At 37.7% G+C, this 17,447-nt stretch overlaps 1 protein-coding gene across 4 annotated transcripts in view; it reads right to left on the minus strand.

Annotated features, from left to right (window-relative positions):
* The window catches only part of LOC150084345 (cell adhesion molecule Dscam1-like), a 229,453-nt gene that overhangs the window by 105,598 nt on the left and 106,408 nt on the right, over positions 1–17,447 (minus strand). For all 4 annotated transcript variants that reach the window (XM_090375981.1, XM_090375980.1, XM_090375984.1 and 1 more), the window contains one exon: positions 16,499–16,669. In XM_090375981.1, coding sequence (XP_090232107.1) covers positions 16,499–16,669 — 171 coding nt within the window. The remainder of the gene's footprint in view (positions 1–16,498; positions 16,670–17,447) is intronic.

Raw genomic sequence — 17,447 nt, forward strand, 5'->3', positions numbered from 1 at the left:
ACTATGCAGCTTTTTCGATATTTTTGCCTTAACAAAACAATACTTCATCATCATCAGCCATTTTCAATCCACTGCAGGATGAAGGCCTCTGCAGGAACTTTCCAGTTCCTTCTGTTTTGTGCAATGGCCATCCAAATACTGCCCATGAACTCTTGAATTTCAACTGTCCATCTCCATTGTTGTCTTCCAGGTTTACTTTTAGCTCCTCTTAGGTATCATTCTGTTATTTTCTTAGTCCATCTGTCATCATGTCTTCAAGCTATGTGTTCTGCCTAAGTCCATTTCAGTTCTTTAGTTTTGATAAGAATGAAATAATAGTTAGTAAATCATAATCCTAATAACATTACAACTCAAAGCACACAATTTTTGAACTTTACTGTAACTCTTTTTCCACTTTTTTTTAAATCAATCTCTATAAATGCACTTGCAATGCCACTAACATATAACAATTTACACTTGCTCAGGAAACCAAAACTAATTGTAAGCGAGAAAGTCTTTACAAGGTAAACCATGTGCTTTACATAACAATGCAATAATTTATCTACAGCAGAATGAATTAATTATACCTTTAATTCATTCAAATTATCTATAACGCAACTAAAGACATTAACATATAATAATAATACAGGCAGCCAATATCATTTAACAAATTCATACATGTAGAGGGAATTTCCTTTGTCAATACAATATTCAAATGTGGCTTGATCAACAACCAGTGGGATAATTACCTCTTTAACCAGAAGAAAAATTCATATATTTTTATTGGAAAAACCCATGTGCTCTCCTAGCAGTCTTACTATACTGCTGAGAGAACTAAGTAGAACCATATTACAACTAGTTGCTTGCTTTGAAAGTTTCTTGGTGTATCCTAGTTTTTATTATTTTTATGAAAACCTCAAATACAGAAGGTATTAGAACCTATAGTACTTCATACTGTGCATGGGATTAAGGTTAAGAAGTTGAAAGAAGATATTTGTTGACATTAGACATGGATTTCTGTAGATCACAATTTTCAGAAATACATGTGATTGGAGATGTTCTAGAAAACTAAAGCTGAAGGGATAAATGAGGAAGAAAAAAAGTTGGCTATGTGAGTTCCAGGTTGGACAGCAAATGGATGTTGAATGGTTGAGGCACATGTTCAGACTAATGTGGAAGAGAGAGAGGGAATTATAGAAGTCAATTCAGAAGAACAGTGCCCATGGAAATATCCATAGAAAAGGCAGGCACCAGAACATCTATGAGTCAGAGAGTGGAGAGAATTTGTAAGAGATGGGTCATTAATTAATCTAACTGCCCTCTGTTGAATGGGGTCTAGAAGCATAAGAGAAGTTATGAGGGTATCGCCCCAGATGTGAGAACAATATTCCATGGTAAGGTAAATTTCAGATCTGCCTTGCCACTTTCTTTTGTACAAAGTGAGTGGCTGTTAAGAAAAGTAACACTACAAGCAAAAAAGAACATCCAGTTTTTTTAGATGCAGAAGAAGCAATATTTGTGACGTGTTTAGGCCAAAGGAGATCAGAAGTCAGGGTATATGATATGTGATATATGACAGAAATAAGTGATCTTACATAGAAATCTGAGCATCATCAAAGATAAGCATAGGAGAAGAATCCTTTTTGCGAGATGACAGGACTGAGAAGGATTGAAATTGACTAAGTTATCTTTTCCCCATTGGAGAATTATCTGGAGATCAGCATTTAAGGAATTCATAGCAGATATTTAAGAAGTTAAAGATGTTTGTGCAGGGCAAGTTTCTCAAAATGGAAGGTAAAATGCAAGGTGCTATCATCAGCAAAACTATGGATAGAATTTCCAGTCAATGGAAGAAGGTCATGAGTCAAGAAGGCATGAAGGGCAAAAGGAAAATAATGGGAGAAAGAACTGAACCTTGGGATTCTGGGAACAAGGCTATAAGTGCAAAGTTGTAGACTTTTTGAGCTCCTGCAAACGGATAAGTTTTTGGAAATTTTTACCATATTCTTGATTAATTAACATATTAAATTGTGTTTAACAAATAGATTAAACAGGCTTAGTAGCATTCGTTAGCTTATTTTTTTTCATTTAGCTAGTGATCTTATAAGTTACGACTCACTACTGATACTGCTATTGTATCGGTGTTTTGGCACGAATATCGTAGCAAGTAAACAGTAGCCCAGAATAGTAAGGTTTTAATTGTGATAAATAAGTAGCTTGAAAGTTTTAATCACTTGCTGGGCATATATCTTTTGTATTTAGCTAAGGATACAGCTAATTTAACAATTGTGATCATTACAGTAGAGCAGGGGTGGCCAACGAGTCGATCGCAGCTTTCATTTTGGTCGATCATGACAAATTTTAAATATACAGTCAACCTCGATTTGCACGGTCAGGTATACTACCAAAATTTTATATTGCGCAGCGGGTTGCACTACCTGCATGTTATTTTTTTTTTTTTTTTTTTTACAAAGCTTCAAAAATTGGAAGGAGAGCAGATCTTGAAATATTTTTTTTTTTGCGTGATTGAAGATTTCATTGAAGAAGAAACACATTTCACCATAATAACGTAAAATCCCACAGAATTCCAGTTGTCGGTATTATTGCAAATGTAATAAGATCGAGTTTTACTACCTGTTTATAATTAGAGTGCACTAACAGAAAAGTCCAATAATCCGGAAAGTGCAAATTGTTTCTATAGTTTTATGGTCGTGACCTCCAGAAATAGCTTTAGAGAAATATCACAAAGGCATTCAAAACTGGTTCTTATAAAGATATAACCAAACAGAGCAATAAACAGTGGTGTGTTTGTCCGGTTATTTTGGAAACAACTTCCTCATTCGGGAATCGTCTTCATCAATTATCCTACGTTAGCTGTTCAGATAGAATATTTTTCCGGTTCACGCAACTTAAAAAGTGTTTTAATCGGTAAGCATTGCTTTTGCTGATTTAATAACTGGACAGTACTTATGTTAATTTAATACCTTTTGATTTAAATGAATACTACGAAAAAGAGTAAAACGGATCATTTTCATCAAGAGTAGGAACTAGAATACTTTTTTGTAATGGTGAAAGAAAAATGTTGCTGTTTGATTTGCAATGCTTCCATGGCTATACCCAAAAAAGGAAATTTAGAAAGGCACTTCAACGCACTCCATGGTAAATACCAATCGGATTTTCCGCCGAATAGTGACCTTAGAAAAAATAAGTTAGAACTTTAATCCAGATTATTCGTGCAACAAAATTTCTTCATGACACTTAATTTACAATCTAAAGCAGTAACTGTAGCATCATTTAAAGTGAGTCATCTTCTTGCAAAAAAATGCATATCATTTTCTGATGGTCAATTCATCAAAGACGCATTTTTAGAAATAACAGAAATAACAGAAAAAAAGTAGATTGCATCACAAATTGAGTTGGCCACCCCTGCAGTACAGCATAACTTAACAGCGTATCTCTCTCTAACTTGATAACACATATCTCGAACTTGGTAGCACAAGGCATAACGTATAACTAGATAGAGTAATGTGTATCACTGCATTAGCTTAGTGTAATATTATCAATTAAATTTATTAAACATTAATTTTCATAGGAGCAATATGGCCTTAGTTGCTAATGCTCCTAAAAACCAAATAACAACAACAACATTAATTTTCATTGTAAATTAATTAAATTGTATTTAAACAAAAAACATGACACAGACTAGATCAGCAAAGCAACATGACCAAAGCAGCGGGAACACTGTGGCTTGGGGGGGGGGGAACCGATGGGGCGATTCTACAACACATCACAGCCTAAAAAAATGTGCAACTTGAAAAATGTTTGCAGATTTCTGGAACAGGACATGATCTAGCCAAGGAAATTAGGCACCAACTCAGCATTCTGATGGGCATCTATAAGAATTTGAAAATTAGGGTAGATGCCCTCGAAGGAATTAAAATAGAGGACCATCATGCTCTCAGCTGCCCAACTCAATCCCAGAGCTCACTCTTGTGCATCAGGGAACACAGCAGCAATCTTCAAGGCAGAATGCACTGGTCCCACAGGAGCTAGTTATTGTCGGTGACTATATTGTCAGGGATACAAGAAATATATTGTGCTAAACGGGTAGGTGGAATAGGACCTGGATATGTATGCCAGTGGCAAAAGTTGATGATATTGCAGAACAGATATCATCTATTAAGGGCGCAAAGGGTGATATTGTTGTACACGTTGGAACTAATGACATTAAAAGTAGGAGATCCAAAGATTTACTTAACAAGTACAGGTCAATATTGAAAAAAAGTTGCAAGTTAGGATTAAGTGTCTGCAATTCTGCCCAGACACGATAAAAGGGAGTATATGATAAGAGCCTTGTCAATCAATTTGGCAGTGGAGAGACTGTGAGGCTCAAGGGGTAGAATTTTTCACAGCTTTGTGTTGTCTGTGCTTGATTATCGGCAGTGACTATCCAGGCATTAAGAATCTGCAGATAAAGGAACCACTAGGTGGCAGTGATCACAGTGTACTGATGTGGGATTTACTCAAAGATGTAACTAATGTCAGGGGTAAAGGGAAGGGTTTTTGCTTTCATAAAGTGACTACAGTGGTCTCAGACAGTTTTTAAATCCTATGCAGTGGGAAAACCTGATGATGTTACCAACAGCAAATTCTAAATGGGAAGGGAAGCATTCAAAGAATTAATCTTGGAAACTACTAGGCTTTTCATACCAACTAAGAAATACTGTTCAAAGTTTAGGCCTAAATGGATGTCAGATGAACAAATGAGACTTGTGGCAGAGAAGAAAAAGCACTGGATGCATATAAATTATCAGGTGACACAGATGCCTATGGTAGATATAAGTTAGTCTGTAATCAAGTCACAAATGGGGTTAGGCAGGCGAAGGCAGATTATGAGCAATCTTTGGCAAAGGATGCAAAGAAAAACAGCAAAGACTTCTTTACTTATGTAAACTCTAGAAGGAAGGGGATGAATCAGATTGGACCACTTGTTATCGACGGTCCGATTGTTGATGATCCTGCTCACTTAACTAACAAAATGAAAGTATCTACATTCATACATGAGAAATTCTGTAGGGAAGTGGATGCCAGAAGCTTATCAAATGCTAACAGGGAGCTAAATGATATTGTAATAACAGAGCAGAGTGGAGGAGAAATTGTTGATGTTAAACATAAGAAACGCACCTGTGGTGAATGGGATCTATCCAGTTATATTAAAGAAGGCTAATTATGAGAGCATCCTTGGACTCAGGGGAGGTCCCCATGGACTGAGATGTGCACATGTATCCATAATTCACAAATGGGGATCAAAAGGTGACAAGAGTAATTACAGACCTGTTAGTTTAACGTCATTCCCAGGAAAAATAATGGAGTCACTGGTTACAGAAGCACTGCAGGATCATCTAGACAGGATTGCAGTTATAGTTCAGTCACAGCATGGATTTGTTAAGGGGAAGTCTTGTCTGACCAATCTGATTGGATACTGTGATGTGGCCACAAAGGAACTGGATACAAAAAATAATTTTGATTTCATATACTTGGATTTTAGGAAAGCTTTTAATACTGTTACATGGAAGACTACTGTACAAATTGGAGTGGAATGGCATTAAGGGCAAGCTGCTGCTATGGATAAAATTTCTTGCCTTCTTGGTGATTCCCTTCTACTTCTGACTCTCTCTCTCTCTCAGGGTAACATAGGAAATTTTTTTTTTGGCTGGTGTAGGTGTAGGTGCAGCATAAGCCTCGGGCTTCCTTGCACCATATGGCTAATAATAATAAAGGGATGGTTGAGTGGGAGAAGACAGTGCTAAGCAATGGACACTGCTCTCTGTGGACTAATGTTATGAGTGAAATTCCCCAGGGTTCGGTGTTAGGCCCATTGTTGTTTTTTGTATTTATTAATGATACTGATGAAGGTATATCAGGGTTAATGTCCAAGTTTGCAGATGATAAGAAGGTTGGCAGGGTTGTTAATGACAGTATGCTACTGCAACAGGATCTAGAAAAGTTGAGCAGATGGGAATGAGAAGTGGCAACTGAAGTTTAATATTGACAAATGCAAAGTTCTGCATATAGGAAGTAGTAACTGTGTGGTACTACATTAAGTGTAGTGGAGAATGAAAAAGACCTGGGAGTAATTTTGTAGTCAAACATGAAATTTTCTGAGCAATGCCGACAAGCTGCAAGAGTAGCTCATAGTGTCTTGTCGATGATATACAGGAATTTTGCTAGCAGGGATAAGGAGATGATTATTATTGTTGTTGTTGCTCTTATATTATTTCTCCCTGATTGGGGATTCCACCTCGTGACGGATACTGCTACCAAGTACACAGGGTGGTTGTAATGTCTGGTGTCACAGTCGGTCGAGGAAATCTCTGACTATCCTACAGGTGTTCAGGATTGCAACTTTCTGGAGTTCCTTGTAGGTGTTCTCTGGGAGACCTATTGCTGCTAGGCTGCTATGTAGAGTCTTTGGTACCATACCAGTTGTTGACACGATGATTGGGATGGTTGATACTTCTTGAATATGCCACATCTCCTTGATCTCATGTGTCAGGTTCATGTACTTCCTAATTTTTTCCTCATGGGTTTTCTGGACATTGCTAGTGTTTGGCACCGCTATGTCAATCAGGTATTATTATTATTATTATTATTATTAGCTATATGGTGCAAGGAAGCCCGAGGCTTATGCTGCACCAGCCAAAAAAAAAAATTCCTGAGTTACCCTGGAGAGTCAAAAGTAGAAGGGAATCACCAAGAAAGAGAAACCTGGAGCAGCATACAGGTATGGAGGCCTCGTTTTAGGAAGGATGTAGAGCTGCTTGAAAAAGTACAGAGAAGGGCAATGAGATTGGTGAGTGGCACAAAGGGTTGCTCTTACCAAGAAAGGCTTCAGTTGTGCAAATTGCAGAGTCTGGAAACTAGGCACCTGTGAGGTGATCTGACTGAAGTGTATAAGGCCTTGAATGGTTTGAGCAAGCTCAATGCTGATGGGATTATTCCTCTTTTGGTCAGATGATGCACCTGAGGGAGCATAAATTCAAATTGAGGAAAGACAGTTGTAGAACAGATGTGTGGAAATTTGCCTTTACCCAACAGGTGTTTCATTGCTGGAACAAACTTCCATCTGTCATTGCAGAATTTGACAGCTTAAATATATTCAATGCAGAACTAGACAAACTTTTTGTGTGAATGGATGGGCGAAATGGGAAGGTTTTTTTTTTTTTTACTGATGATGTATAAGCTTGCTTTCTTGCAAGATTATTGGCTGTGTGGTTAGGATTATCTGGTATTCTAGTAGTAATAGTATTCGCCATATAATGCAAGGAAGCCACAGACTTTTACTGCACTGCCAAAAAAAAATTTAAAAAGGAAAAACCCAACCAAGTAGATAAGAAAACACAAATTTTATGCTTCCCTCATCACACAGGTAAGTATCCAGTTGACTTTTGAATTTATTCAAACTGTCAGCCTCAACAACACCTGAGGGCAAATTTTTCCAACTATCAATGACTTGCTGGCTAAAAGAAAACTTCCTACAATCTAATCTAAACCTTAAGCCCTGTAATTTGAATTTATGACCCTTAGTTCCGGAATTCTTTAGAACAGTGAGAATTCCGCCTTCATTCATTTTACTAATCCCTCTCAGAGCTTTATAACCCCAATCAAGTCACCTCTGAGGTGCCTGATTGTAATTTATAAGGTAGTAAGTAAATGAACAAGCTGTACAAGGTCATTAGTAATTGCAAAAGCCTCAGCATCTCAACCAGCTGGTCCATGTGACTAGAAAACTGAAGCCAGCTGGAGTTGTGATATTGAAATCGCCAAAGAAAAGCTGGAGAAACTCTACAGAGGATGCCATGCACCCCCTACCGACAACATTAAAAAACTCAGAGGAGAAATATATACTGGCAATCTCTACTGACTTTTCTGGGGCATTTTACTCACTCTGGTGGCCTAGTGTCCTTAGGAGACTCCACCAGGCAAATGACCCACAAAACCTATATAAGGTAATAAACAGCAGATAATAAATCATACAGACAGAAGTGTCTCAGTGCGCACAAGGTTCCAGGAATTGACATGCCCTGTGAATAAAGGCTGCCTGCACGATTCAATCCTTGGCCCTTTCTTCTGGAACATTGTTCTGGACAAATTTCTGGACTTGGATCTGGGCCCTGCAGAAAGCGTGGTCTTTGCAGATGACATGATTTTCCTTGTAAAAGGTAACATGGGCACAAATGCACATGCTCAAAATATCACCTGAAAAAAATCAAACAAATACTTCTAAAAGGCAATTTGGACATAAGAAGACATCCACAAATTAAAATTAACACAACTATTATTTTTTTTTATTTTATTTTTTTTTCTTTGGTAGTTATTGGCGCATCGGCTTCTGTGGCCATAATGCACCTCCCAAGGTTTTTGTAGTACTTTGATCCAAGCCCGAGGCGGGATTTGAACCCGCGACTTTTGGGTTGCCAGGCAGGCGCTTTACCCACCGCTAGCCCGGTCGGCACAACTATTATAAAAATGGTAACAGTACTAAAATATCCTGGAGTGGTTTTTGATTCAAAATTAACTTTTTATCCCCATTTGAACTACTTGGCAAAGAAAGTAAGAAATTATGCAGGTATGATTGCCAGGATCAGTTGATCAGACTGGGGGCTCAAAAGATAGACCCTGGCAATCATATACCGTGTAATGTTCCTACCTGTTATCACCTATGGTGCCAGTGCGTGGTTCATCCACTCGGCCATAGTAAGAAACAAGAATAAATTAGAATCGATACAAAGGACAATACTTCTCACCATTACCAGAGCATGTCACACAGTGAGCACTCCTGAGCTACAGTTGCTGGCTGGAGCTTTCCCACTTTACCTGGAAGTAGCCAAAAGAGGCTTGTATTATAGACTTAAAAAGGGCATATCCACAGAATTTCTGGGGATAGCCCTTGATACAGCCAACGCCTTCAACGCTGAAAGAAAAAGAATAACCACAAAGCTCCATGAGCTATGGCAAACAAAGTGGGAGCAGGAAACCAGAGGTCTAGTTATCAAAAAGTTTCTGCCACAGGTGGCAATAGTCAGCCCAAAGCCGCCTAAGTGGTATGCCCCTGGACTTTTTACAACATTCATATTGACAGGTCACGGCTCCCTAAAGGTAAAACAACCTTCTTAGGGCTGACTGATGACCCAAATTGCACCTGTGGTGAGAATGAAGACTGAGCACACATTCTATATGAATGTATAATTTATGACATCCCCAGAACACATCTAATAGCACAGACTGGCCCCTTCCCAGGGGAGAAGAACATCTGTTCATTACAGAAGAGGAAAATTATAAAGCCTTTACAACCTTCACACAAAAAGTACTTGAAATGTGCAGAACTATCCAAAGAATGGCAATTCAGCCCCCCAGCAATTAAACAATAATCAATAGTTAAAATTGCCCACGTCTTCCACCACACCCAGACGATGACTTAAAAACTGTCAGGACAGCAGTATTCTGCACCCTGACATGACAAAACCAGATTGGCCTGGATACCCCCCCAGGACTTCCCTGCCATGTGTAGGAACCTGGGGGCCCCACACCAAAAAAGTAACCATGTAGAGGAGGGAGATGTACAGGCAGCCAGGGAAGCAGAAGCTTAAAAATATCAGTAAGCTGGTAGCAAGGAAATGCAATGTAGAATGAAAGAAGAATGAATGAATGAGAATAAAAGACAGAATGAATAGGCTGGTCACTGAATGAAAGAGTGAAGTAGGAATTTTGGTAAAAGGGAATAAATGTCAGTTTTGATGAAAGAAAGATGACCCAGCATGAGGGAAAAAGAGTGAATGAGTGTTATGGTGAATGGGAATGAGTGGAAGAGCAAATGTAATTGGCTGAAAGAATACAAAGTTAATAATAACTTACATTACTTTATACTAACAAACATTTACTAACAACACAAACACTATCACTGCATTCTCCCCTGGCCTGCAAAAAACTTGCAGCTAGAACTACACCACAACTGAAGAATAACAGTAAGTTGAGGTGCCCAGAGAATGCAGTGCAGAAAGCAAGAGTCGAACAAATTAAATGAAAGCCAGAAGAATGAATGAGAGTGTAAGTGTGTGAGAAAAAGAACACAAACCATAATGTTACAGTTAAGTACACACTAACCCTAGTTTTAATCTTTTATATTCTTTCTTATTTAACTTAATTATTAAGCATTAGTATTTAAACTTACAAACACACCATTTCACCCCCCCCCGGTGCATGAGAAAAAAGATGAATGAGTGAGTGAGAAGAAAAAAAAAATAAATAAATATATATATATAACCTAACAGGAAAAATAATATTATTATAAACTACAAGAAAAAAGTATAAATATAGAATGCAAGTAGAACGAGAATGCGGATAATGAATGACGTAAATGTGTGTCTCTCCCACCCCCCCTTCGCCTGGTGGGTTCCCCACTTCCAGCTAACATATCCCACCCACGGAGCAGGATGGGCAGTTTGACCTTCCTACCGGATTCAACACTACATTGACCTGACAACCATCACCGGAGAAGACATACTGCGGCTTTGCTGCCAACACGCCATTTGGCAATCGAACTGGGTACTCAAACCCAGTTCCCTTTAAAACCTCATCCCGACACAGGTCTCTATCTCCTCCATACTTCACCTGAGGGGCTCATCCCCACTGACCTCTTTGGGAATGCCTACTCTATCGCCCCATCCTTCTACCTTTTGCCCCAGTCTCCCCCCCCCACACACACTCTAACTAAGCCAACCGAGTATGCCCCTCACAATGCCGCCAAATTCTAATCAATGTCTAAAAATTCAACCATTCAACCGCTTTCTTGTAAAGCTCTTTCGGCCTTTCCAAATTCGGTGTTCACCCCCTCCTTTTTTATATATAGGTCTTGCCATTGAAATCCTCAGAAAATAGGTGGCGGGGCCTGACAGAGTACTTAAATAATCTACGGGGTGCCTGAACTGCCTCCTCGTGGCAAAGTGTGGGTCCCAACGGCTAAATGGTCAGAGAAATAACAGAACATAACACTACACAACAAACCACTTCCCCCAAACTTTTTAAATCTCTGGCCTCCAAAGAGTTCTGTGTCATACAAACAGAGTACACAATGCAGAGATAGGGAAAATCCCTGGTGCCATCAGACAACTAACACACTTTACACTTTTCTCTTAGGAAAGCTGGAATGGAGAGAATAGTTTCAAAAAAAAAAAAAGGAAATTAAAATATTCCGAGTGATTATTGTAATTGGGAGAGCAATAGAGGCAACAGATTAATTTGACAGAATGGGGTAGAGAGATTTGAAGCCAGAGAAGATTGAAAAGACAAGATTCCAAATTACTAATTATCTGACATAGTAGTAGTAGTAGTAGTAGTGGCATGTGATGTAAGAAAGCAAATGTATGAGCTTATGCAGTATCAGCCAAAAAAAAAAAAAAATCACACCATTCCCTCCAAATGCCTGTCCAGTTCCTCCTTAAATTTATTCAACCTATCAACTTCCACAACGACAGATGGAAGTTTGTTCCAGCAATTAACCACCCGCTGGCTAAAGGCAAATTTTCGCACATCCAATCTACATCTGTCTTTTCTTAATTTGAATTTATGCCCCCTTAGGGTCATAATCTGAACAAGTGGAAGGATCCCATCTGAATTCAGCGTGCTGAACCCATTCAAGGCCTTATACACCTCAATCAGATCACTGCACAGGTGCCTAGTTTCCAGCCACTGCAATTTGCAGAACTTAAGCCTCTCTTGATAAGAGGAGCCCTTCATTCCCCTCACTAATCTTGTTGCCCTTCTCTGTACACACTCAAGTAAATCTACATCCTTCCTAAAATGAGGCCTTCAGACCTGTACGCAGTACTCAAGGCATGGCCTGACCATTGCCTTATACAGAGGGATAATCACCTCCTTTTCCCTGCTAGCAAAATTCCTATATATCATTGACAAAACCCCATGACCTGCCCTGGCAGCCTGTCTGCATTGCTCAGAAAACTTCATATCTGCCTGCACAATTACTCCCAGGTCTTTTTCATTTTCTACCACCTTAAGTGTAGTACCACACAGTTGGTACGTTTCTCTGGGGTTACTTCTACCCATATGCAGTACTTTGCATTTGTCAAGGTTAAACTTCAGTTGCCACTTCTTAGCCCATCTGCCCAAATTATCTAGATCCTGTTGCAGTAGCACACTGCCATTACTGTCATTAAAAACCCTGCCAACCTTTGTATCATCTGCAAACTTCGACACTAAGCCTGATATTCCTTCATCAATATCATTGATAAATATACAAAACAACAGTGGACCCAACACCAAACCCTGTGGGACTCCACTAATAATATTAGTCCAAGAAGAGCAGCACCCATTGATTACTACCCTCTGTCTTCTCCCACTTAACCATCCTTTTATCCATTGTAGCAACTTACCCTTAATATCGGCGCCTCCGTAGCCAGGTAGGAAGGAGCAGCAGTGCGTAACACACGCTTCTTGATTAGACTGGGGTTCGAGCCCATCACCACCAAATACGGAGGATGCGGAAAGGTCAAGGAATGACCACCGCATATCCCGGAGCAATATGGCCTTAGTTGCTAATGCTCCTAAAAACCAAAAAACAACAAACAACAACAACCCTTAATACCATTCTGCTCCAATTTGTACAATAGTCTTCCATGCGCAACAGTGTCAAAAGTTTTCCTGAAATCCAAATATATGATATCAAAATTATTTTTTGCATCCAGTTCCTTTGTAACCACATCATAATATCCTATCAAATTTGTCAGACAAGACTTTCCCTTAACAAACCCATGCTGTGTCTGAATTATTGCTGCAGTCTTGTCTAGATGATCCTGCAATGCATTTAACCAGCGACTCCATTATTTTACCCGGAACAGAAGTTAAACTAACTGGTCTGTAATTACTCGTATCACCCTTCGATCCCCCTTTGTGAATTGGAGATACATTTGCACATCTCCAGTCCATGGGAACCTCCCCTGAGTCCAAGGACACTCTCATAATTATGGCTAACGGTTTGCTTAGTTGCTTTGCCGCCTCCTTTAATATAACTGGATAGATCCCATCCACCCCAGGTGCTTTTCTTACGTTTAACTTCAACAATTTCTCTTCTACTTTGCTCTCAGTTATTACAAAATCATTAAATATCCTGCTACAATTTGATAACCTTCTGCCATTTTCAAACCTTAATAATTTCTCACGTGTGAATGTAGATACAAAATACTCATTCAGTTTGTTTGCTATCTGAGCAGGATCATCAACAGTCGAACCATCGATGTCAAGTGGACCAATCAGATTCATCCCCTTCCTTTTAGAGTTTATATAAGTAAAAAAATCCTTGCTGTTTTTCTTAGCATCTTTTGCCAAGGATTTCTCGTAATCTGCCTTCATCTGCCTAACCTCCTTTGTAACTTGGTTACAGATCAACTTGTAGCTATCATAGGCTTCTGTGTCACGTGTTAATTTGTATGCATCCCATGCATTTTTCTTCTCTGTTACGAGTCTCATTAGTTCATTTGACAACCATTTAGGCCTAAACCTTGAACAATATTTCTTAATAGGTATGAAACTTTTAGTAGCATCCACTATTAATTCCTTGAATGCTTCCCACTTAGAATTTACTGTTGGTAACATCATCAGTTGATCCCACTGTACAGAATTTAAAAACTGTCGGAGACCACTGTACTCGCCTTTACAGAAACCTTTACAAATACCACATTTGAAGTGAAAGGAATTGTACAGGAAATAATTAGGTCAACTGAGATGAGCAATGATTAAATAAAGTGAGATGGGCAATGGTAAAAATCAACTGGTATTTCACACACTGTCAGAAAAAGTAAGTGGGGCTTGTCAGACTAATTAGAAAAAAAAATATTTATTAGAAAAAAAATCAACTGGTATTTCACACACTGTCAGAAAAAGTAAGTGGGGCTTGTCAGACTAATTAGAAAAAAAAATATTTATTGAGATTGGAAATGAGACCACATATATTTGAGAAATGAACAAGGAAGTGTTTGGGAGGTTTAGATCTTTTTGTGGATAAGTTTGTTCTTTGAATTTGACTATTTGTGATGTATTCAGTAGTAAAAAAAAGTTAAGGTAATGAAATTTTTGAAGGCCACCTCCATAGCCAGGTGGGCAGGAGCAGCAGTGCACACACTTCTTGATTAGACCGGGGTTCGAGCCCGTGACCACCAAATACGGAGGATGCGGAATGGTCAGGGAATGACCACCACATATCCCTTAAGCAATATGGCCTTAGTTGCTAATGCTCCTAAAAACCAAATAAACAAACAACAAACAAACAATGAAATTTTTGGACATGGAGTACACACAACAATATACCCAGCTCCTTTACATAATATGGCTTCAACCATACCACCTAAACATTTGGTCATCAGGCAACACAGAGGCAGCCCCCTAGGCAGAATGCGCTGGTCCCACAGGAACTAGTAGTTGTTGGTGACTCTATTGTCAAGGAAGCGGGGAACATGCTTTGCAAAAAGGATAGGTGGAATAGGACCAGGGTATGTCTGCCAGGGGCAAAGGTTGATGACGTTGTAGAGCGGATATCATCTTTTAAGGGCACAAAAGGTGATATAGTTGTACACGTTGGCACTAATGATATTAAGAGTAGGAGACCGGCGGAATTACTTAGCAAGTACAGGTCACTGTTGAAAAAAAGCCGTGAATTAGGGTTGAATTTGAAAGTGTCTGCAATTCTGCCCAGACCCGATAGGAGGGAGTATATGATGAGAGCCCTGTCGATCAGTTCGGCCCTGAAAAGATTGTGCAAGGCTCAAGGGGTAGAATTTTTTTCAGCTTGGTCTGGTCTGTACTTGTTAACAGGAGAGACTGCTTCTACAGGGATGGGATACACTTAAATAGAAAGGGTGCAAGAATTTTTGCTGATGCTGTCGAGGCAGAGTTAGGTGGGTCAGAAAACTGCTAGTTGGGGGGGATACAAAGACTAACAGATTAACAGTAGCCACTGGCAGAGGTGGAAGTGATTCTTGCACTGCTTCTATTGAAATGAGCAGAAGCCTGAAAAACAAGATGCAGGATATTTCAGAGACTGCTGGGAGTCATTGCGGTACAAGTAAACACATGGGTTGTGTTAGGGTAGCCAAGAATAGAAACAGGTGCATGTATAACTGCGTGTACACCAATGCTAGGAGTTTGGTAAATAAATTTGATGAATTTGAGGTATTGCTCAAAACATCAAAGGCAGATATTGTTGGGATATCAGAGACGTGGTGTCACACAGATATAAGGAATGCGGAACTGGAATTTGGGGAATACAATGTGTATAGAAAGGATAGATTACACACAAAGCCAAAATTCTCTGGAATTTAAATCCAGTAGTTGAGGAAACTGAATCAGGTGACAGATAAATAGATGTAGACAATATTAAGGCATTAAAAAAAGAAATAACAATGAATTTATTTCTGAACAATTTCTTAAAATTTTTTATTTTATTTTGAAAATAATATTTTAGGCAACCAAAATAAGAGTTGAATTAAAAGTCATAATAAGAACAACTTAATATTTATACTGAAATAAACCTTCTGATGTCAGAAGCACAATAAATATTAAATTAATATTATTAATTTAATAATTTAATTTAATACATAATATTATTAAATATTAAATTAAACATTGACTAAACTATAATTGAAATCTTTAATTTGCTGGAATCTGTGCAATAAAATAAACTGATCCAAAAATAATATCACTGTGTACAAATTAAAAGCAACAGAAAATATAAATGCACAATTAAAAGCAATAAAAATATACACTCATCAAAATAATACATAAAGCATAGTAGCTTTCAACAAATATAGCCTCTTAGTGGGAATATAAATATACGAGATAATCATGTGATCTCAGTAACACCTGTGACATTCCTATCATTACCCATATGAAATAATTTTAACTCTATATTTTTTTCACTTTTAATTTGTACATAGTACCTTTTATTACAAATGCAATTTCATGATTGGTTCTGGTATCATGGTCAATAAAATAGTATATAATTAATAACTAACGTATTATTAAAATATTTAATATGCAGTGCTTATATCATCCATTACATAGTATGAACCAGAGCTATAATGTTCAATACATTCTACGTTGATATCAATATTTGTAAAAGAATAAGAGAAGTTTACCTCAATATGATCCACAGAATACTTCCATATGACAATATAGTTTTGCAATTTTTTTTCGTTAAATTAATTTTTTACTTAATTTTTAATTGCGTTAAATTGATTTTTAATTGTGTTCATTTGATTTTTAATTATTTCTTACTGTAATGTAAGATTTTCGATTTTATAATTGTTTTCATTTTAATTTCTGGAGAGTATTATACAGAAGTGTTCTACGTATCATATTGAGGTAAACTTCTCTTATTCTTTTACATATATCACTCATTACAATATAGTGAATAAAAGTTCTAATATTTATTTGGACATTTAGAACTCACCATGTACACTAAGCTTAACACTTTTTCTTAAACCTGTACCAATTCCATTATGAGCTTCACAGACATACATTCCAGCATCATTTTCACCAACATGATTAATAACAAGTGTTCCATTTGAAGCCACAGAATGTTGTGGCTCATTTCTTAGTGGAACAGGTTCATGATGACCATCTGCAAAACAAAATAAAAAGTTAAGAACTTTCCTTGAGTCAATTAAACATGAAGTCTTGTACTGTACTGTACATCATGAATTAACTACCTACTGGTGCAACACTGGTGTACACCATTATATTTAAAACTCCAATCAGAAACATCCCCCACGACAGGGTGCACAAGTAAATTTAAATTCCCCAACACTAAAGGTTTAAAATGACAAAAAATATTTACTACACTCAGGATGAACTGACCATGTGGGCAATGTGGCAGACCCTCTATGGATAATTCTAATTCTAAACTGGCACCAAACAAAAAAGCATTAAAACTACTAAAAGAGAGTTGACTGTAATAAGGTCTATCAAAATTGTCCCACTTATAAATCTTAATGCCAATCCACTTCTGACTATGGCAAAAGCACAAGAGTTCTTACATAGCATACTTGGATTATACTACTTCCAAAGTCACATCTATTGGAGTAAAAAAAAAATAAAATAAAAAAATAAACATTTACCTAACGAATTTCTGTTAGAAAAAAAAGTTACTGAAAAAAAAATTAAGGTCTATCATGTGTTCATTTTTTTATGGCACGATCAGTAAATGCCATTAACTATATCTGGGCATACTTTCAGCACTAATTCTAAAAATCCAAATTATTTTTATCAATCACAAACAGCTTTTCTTCAAACAGTACAAACTGTTTTCTTACATACATATTTCATGCACACGTAATATGGATGCTACTTTCTTTGTCATAAACAAATAGAGTTATTGGTAACTAAGTATATTTTATTAC

The sequence above is a fragment of the Mastigoproctus giganteus genome, chromosome 6 (assembly GCF_048544385.1).
Source record: "Mastigoproctus giganteus isolate SK-2022 chromosome 6, ASM4854438v1, whole genome shotgun sequence".
In the NCBI taxonomy this organism is placed as follows: domain Eukaryota; kingdom Metazoa; phylum Arthropoda; class Arachnida; order Uropygi; family Thelyphonidae; genus Mastigoproctus; species Mastigoproctus giganteus.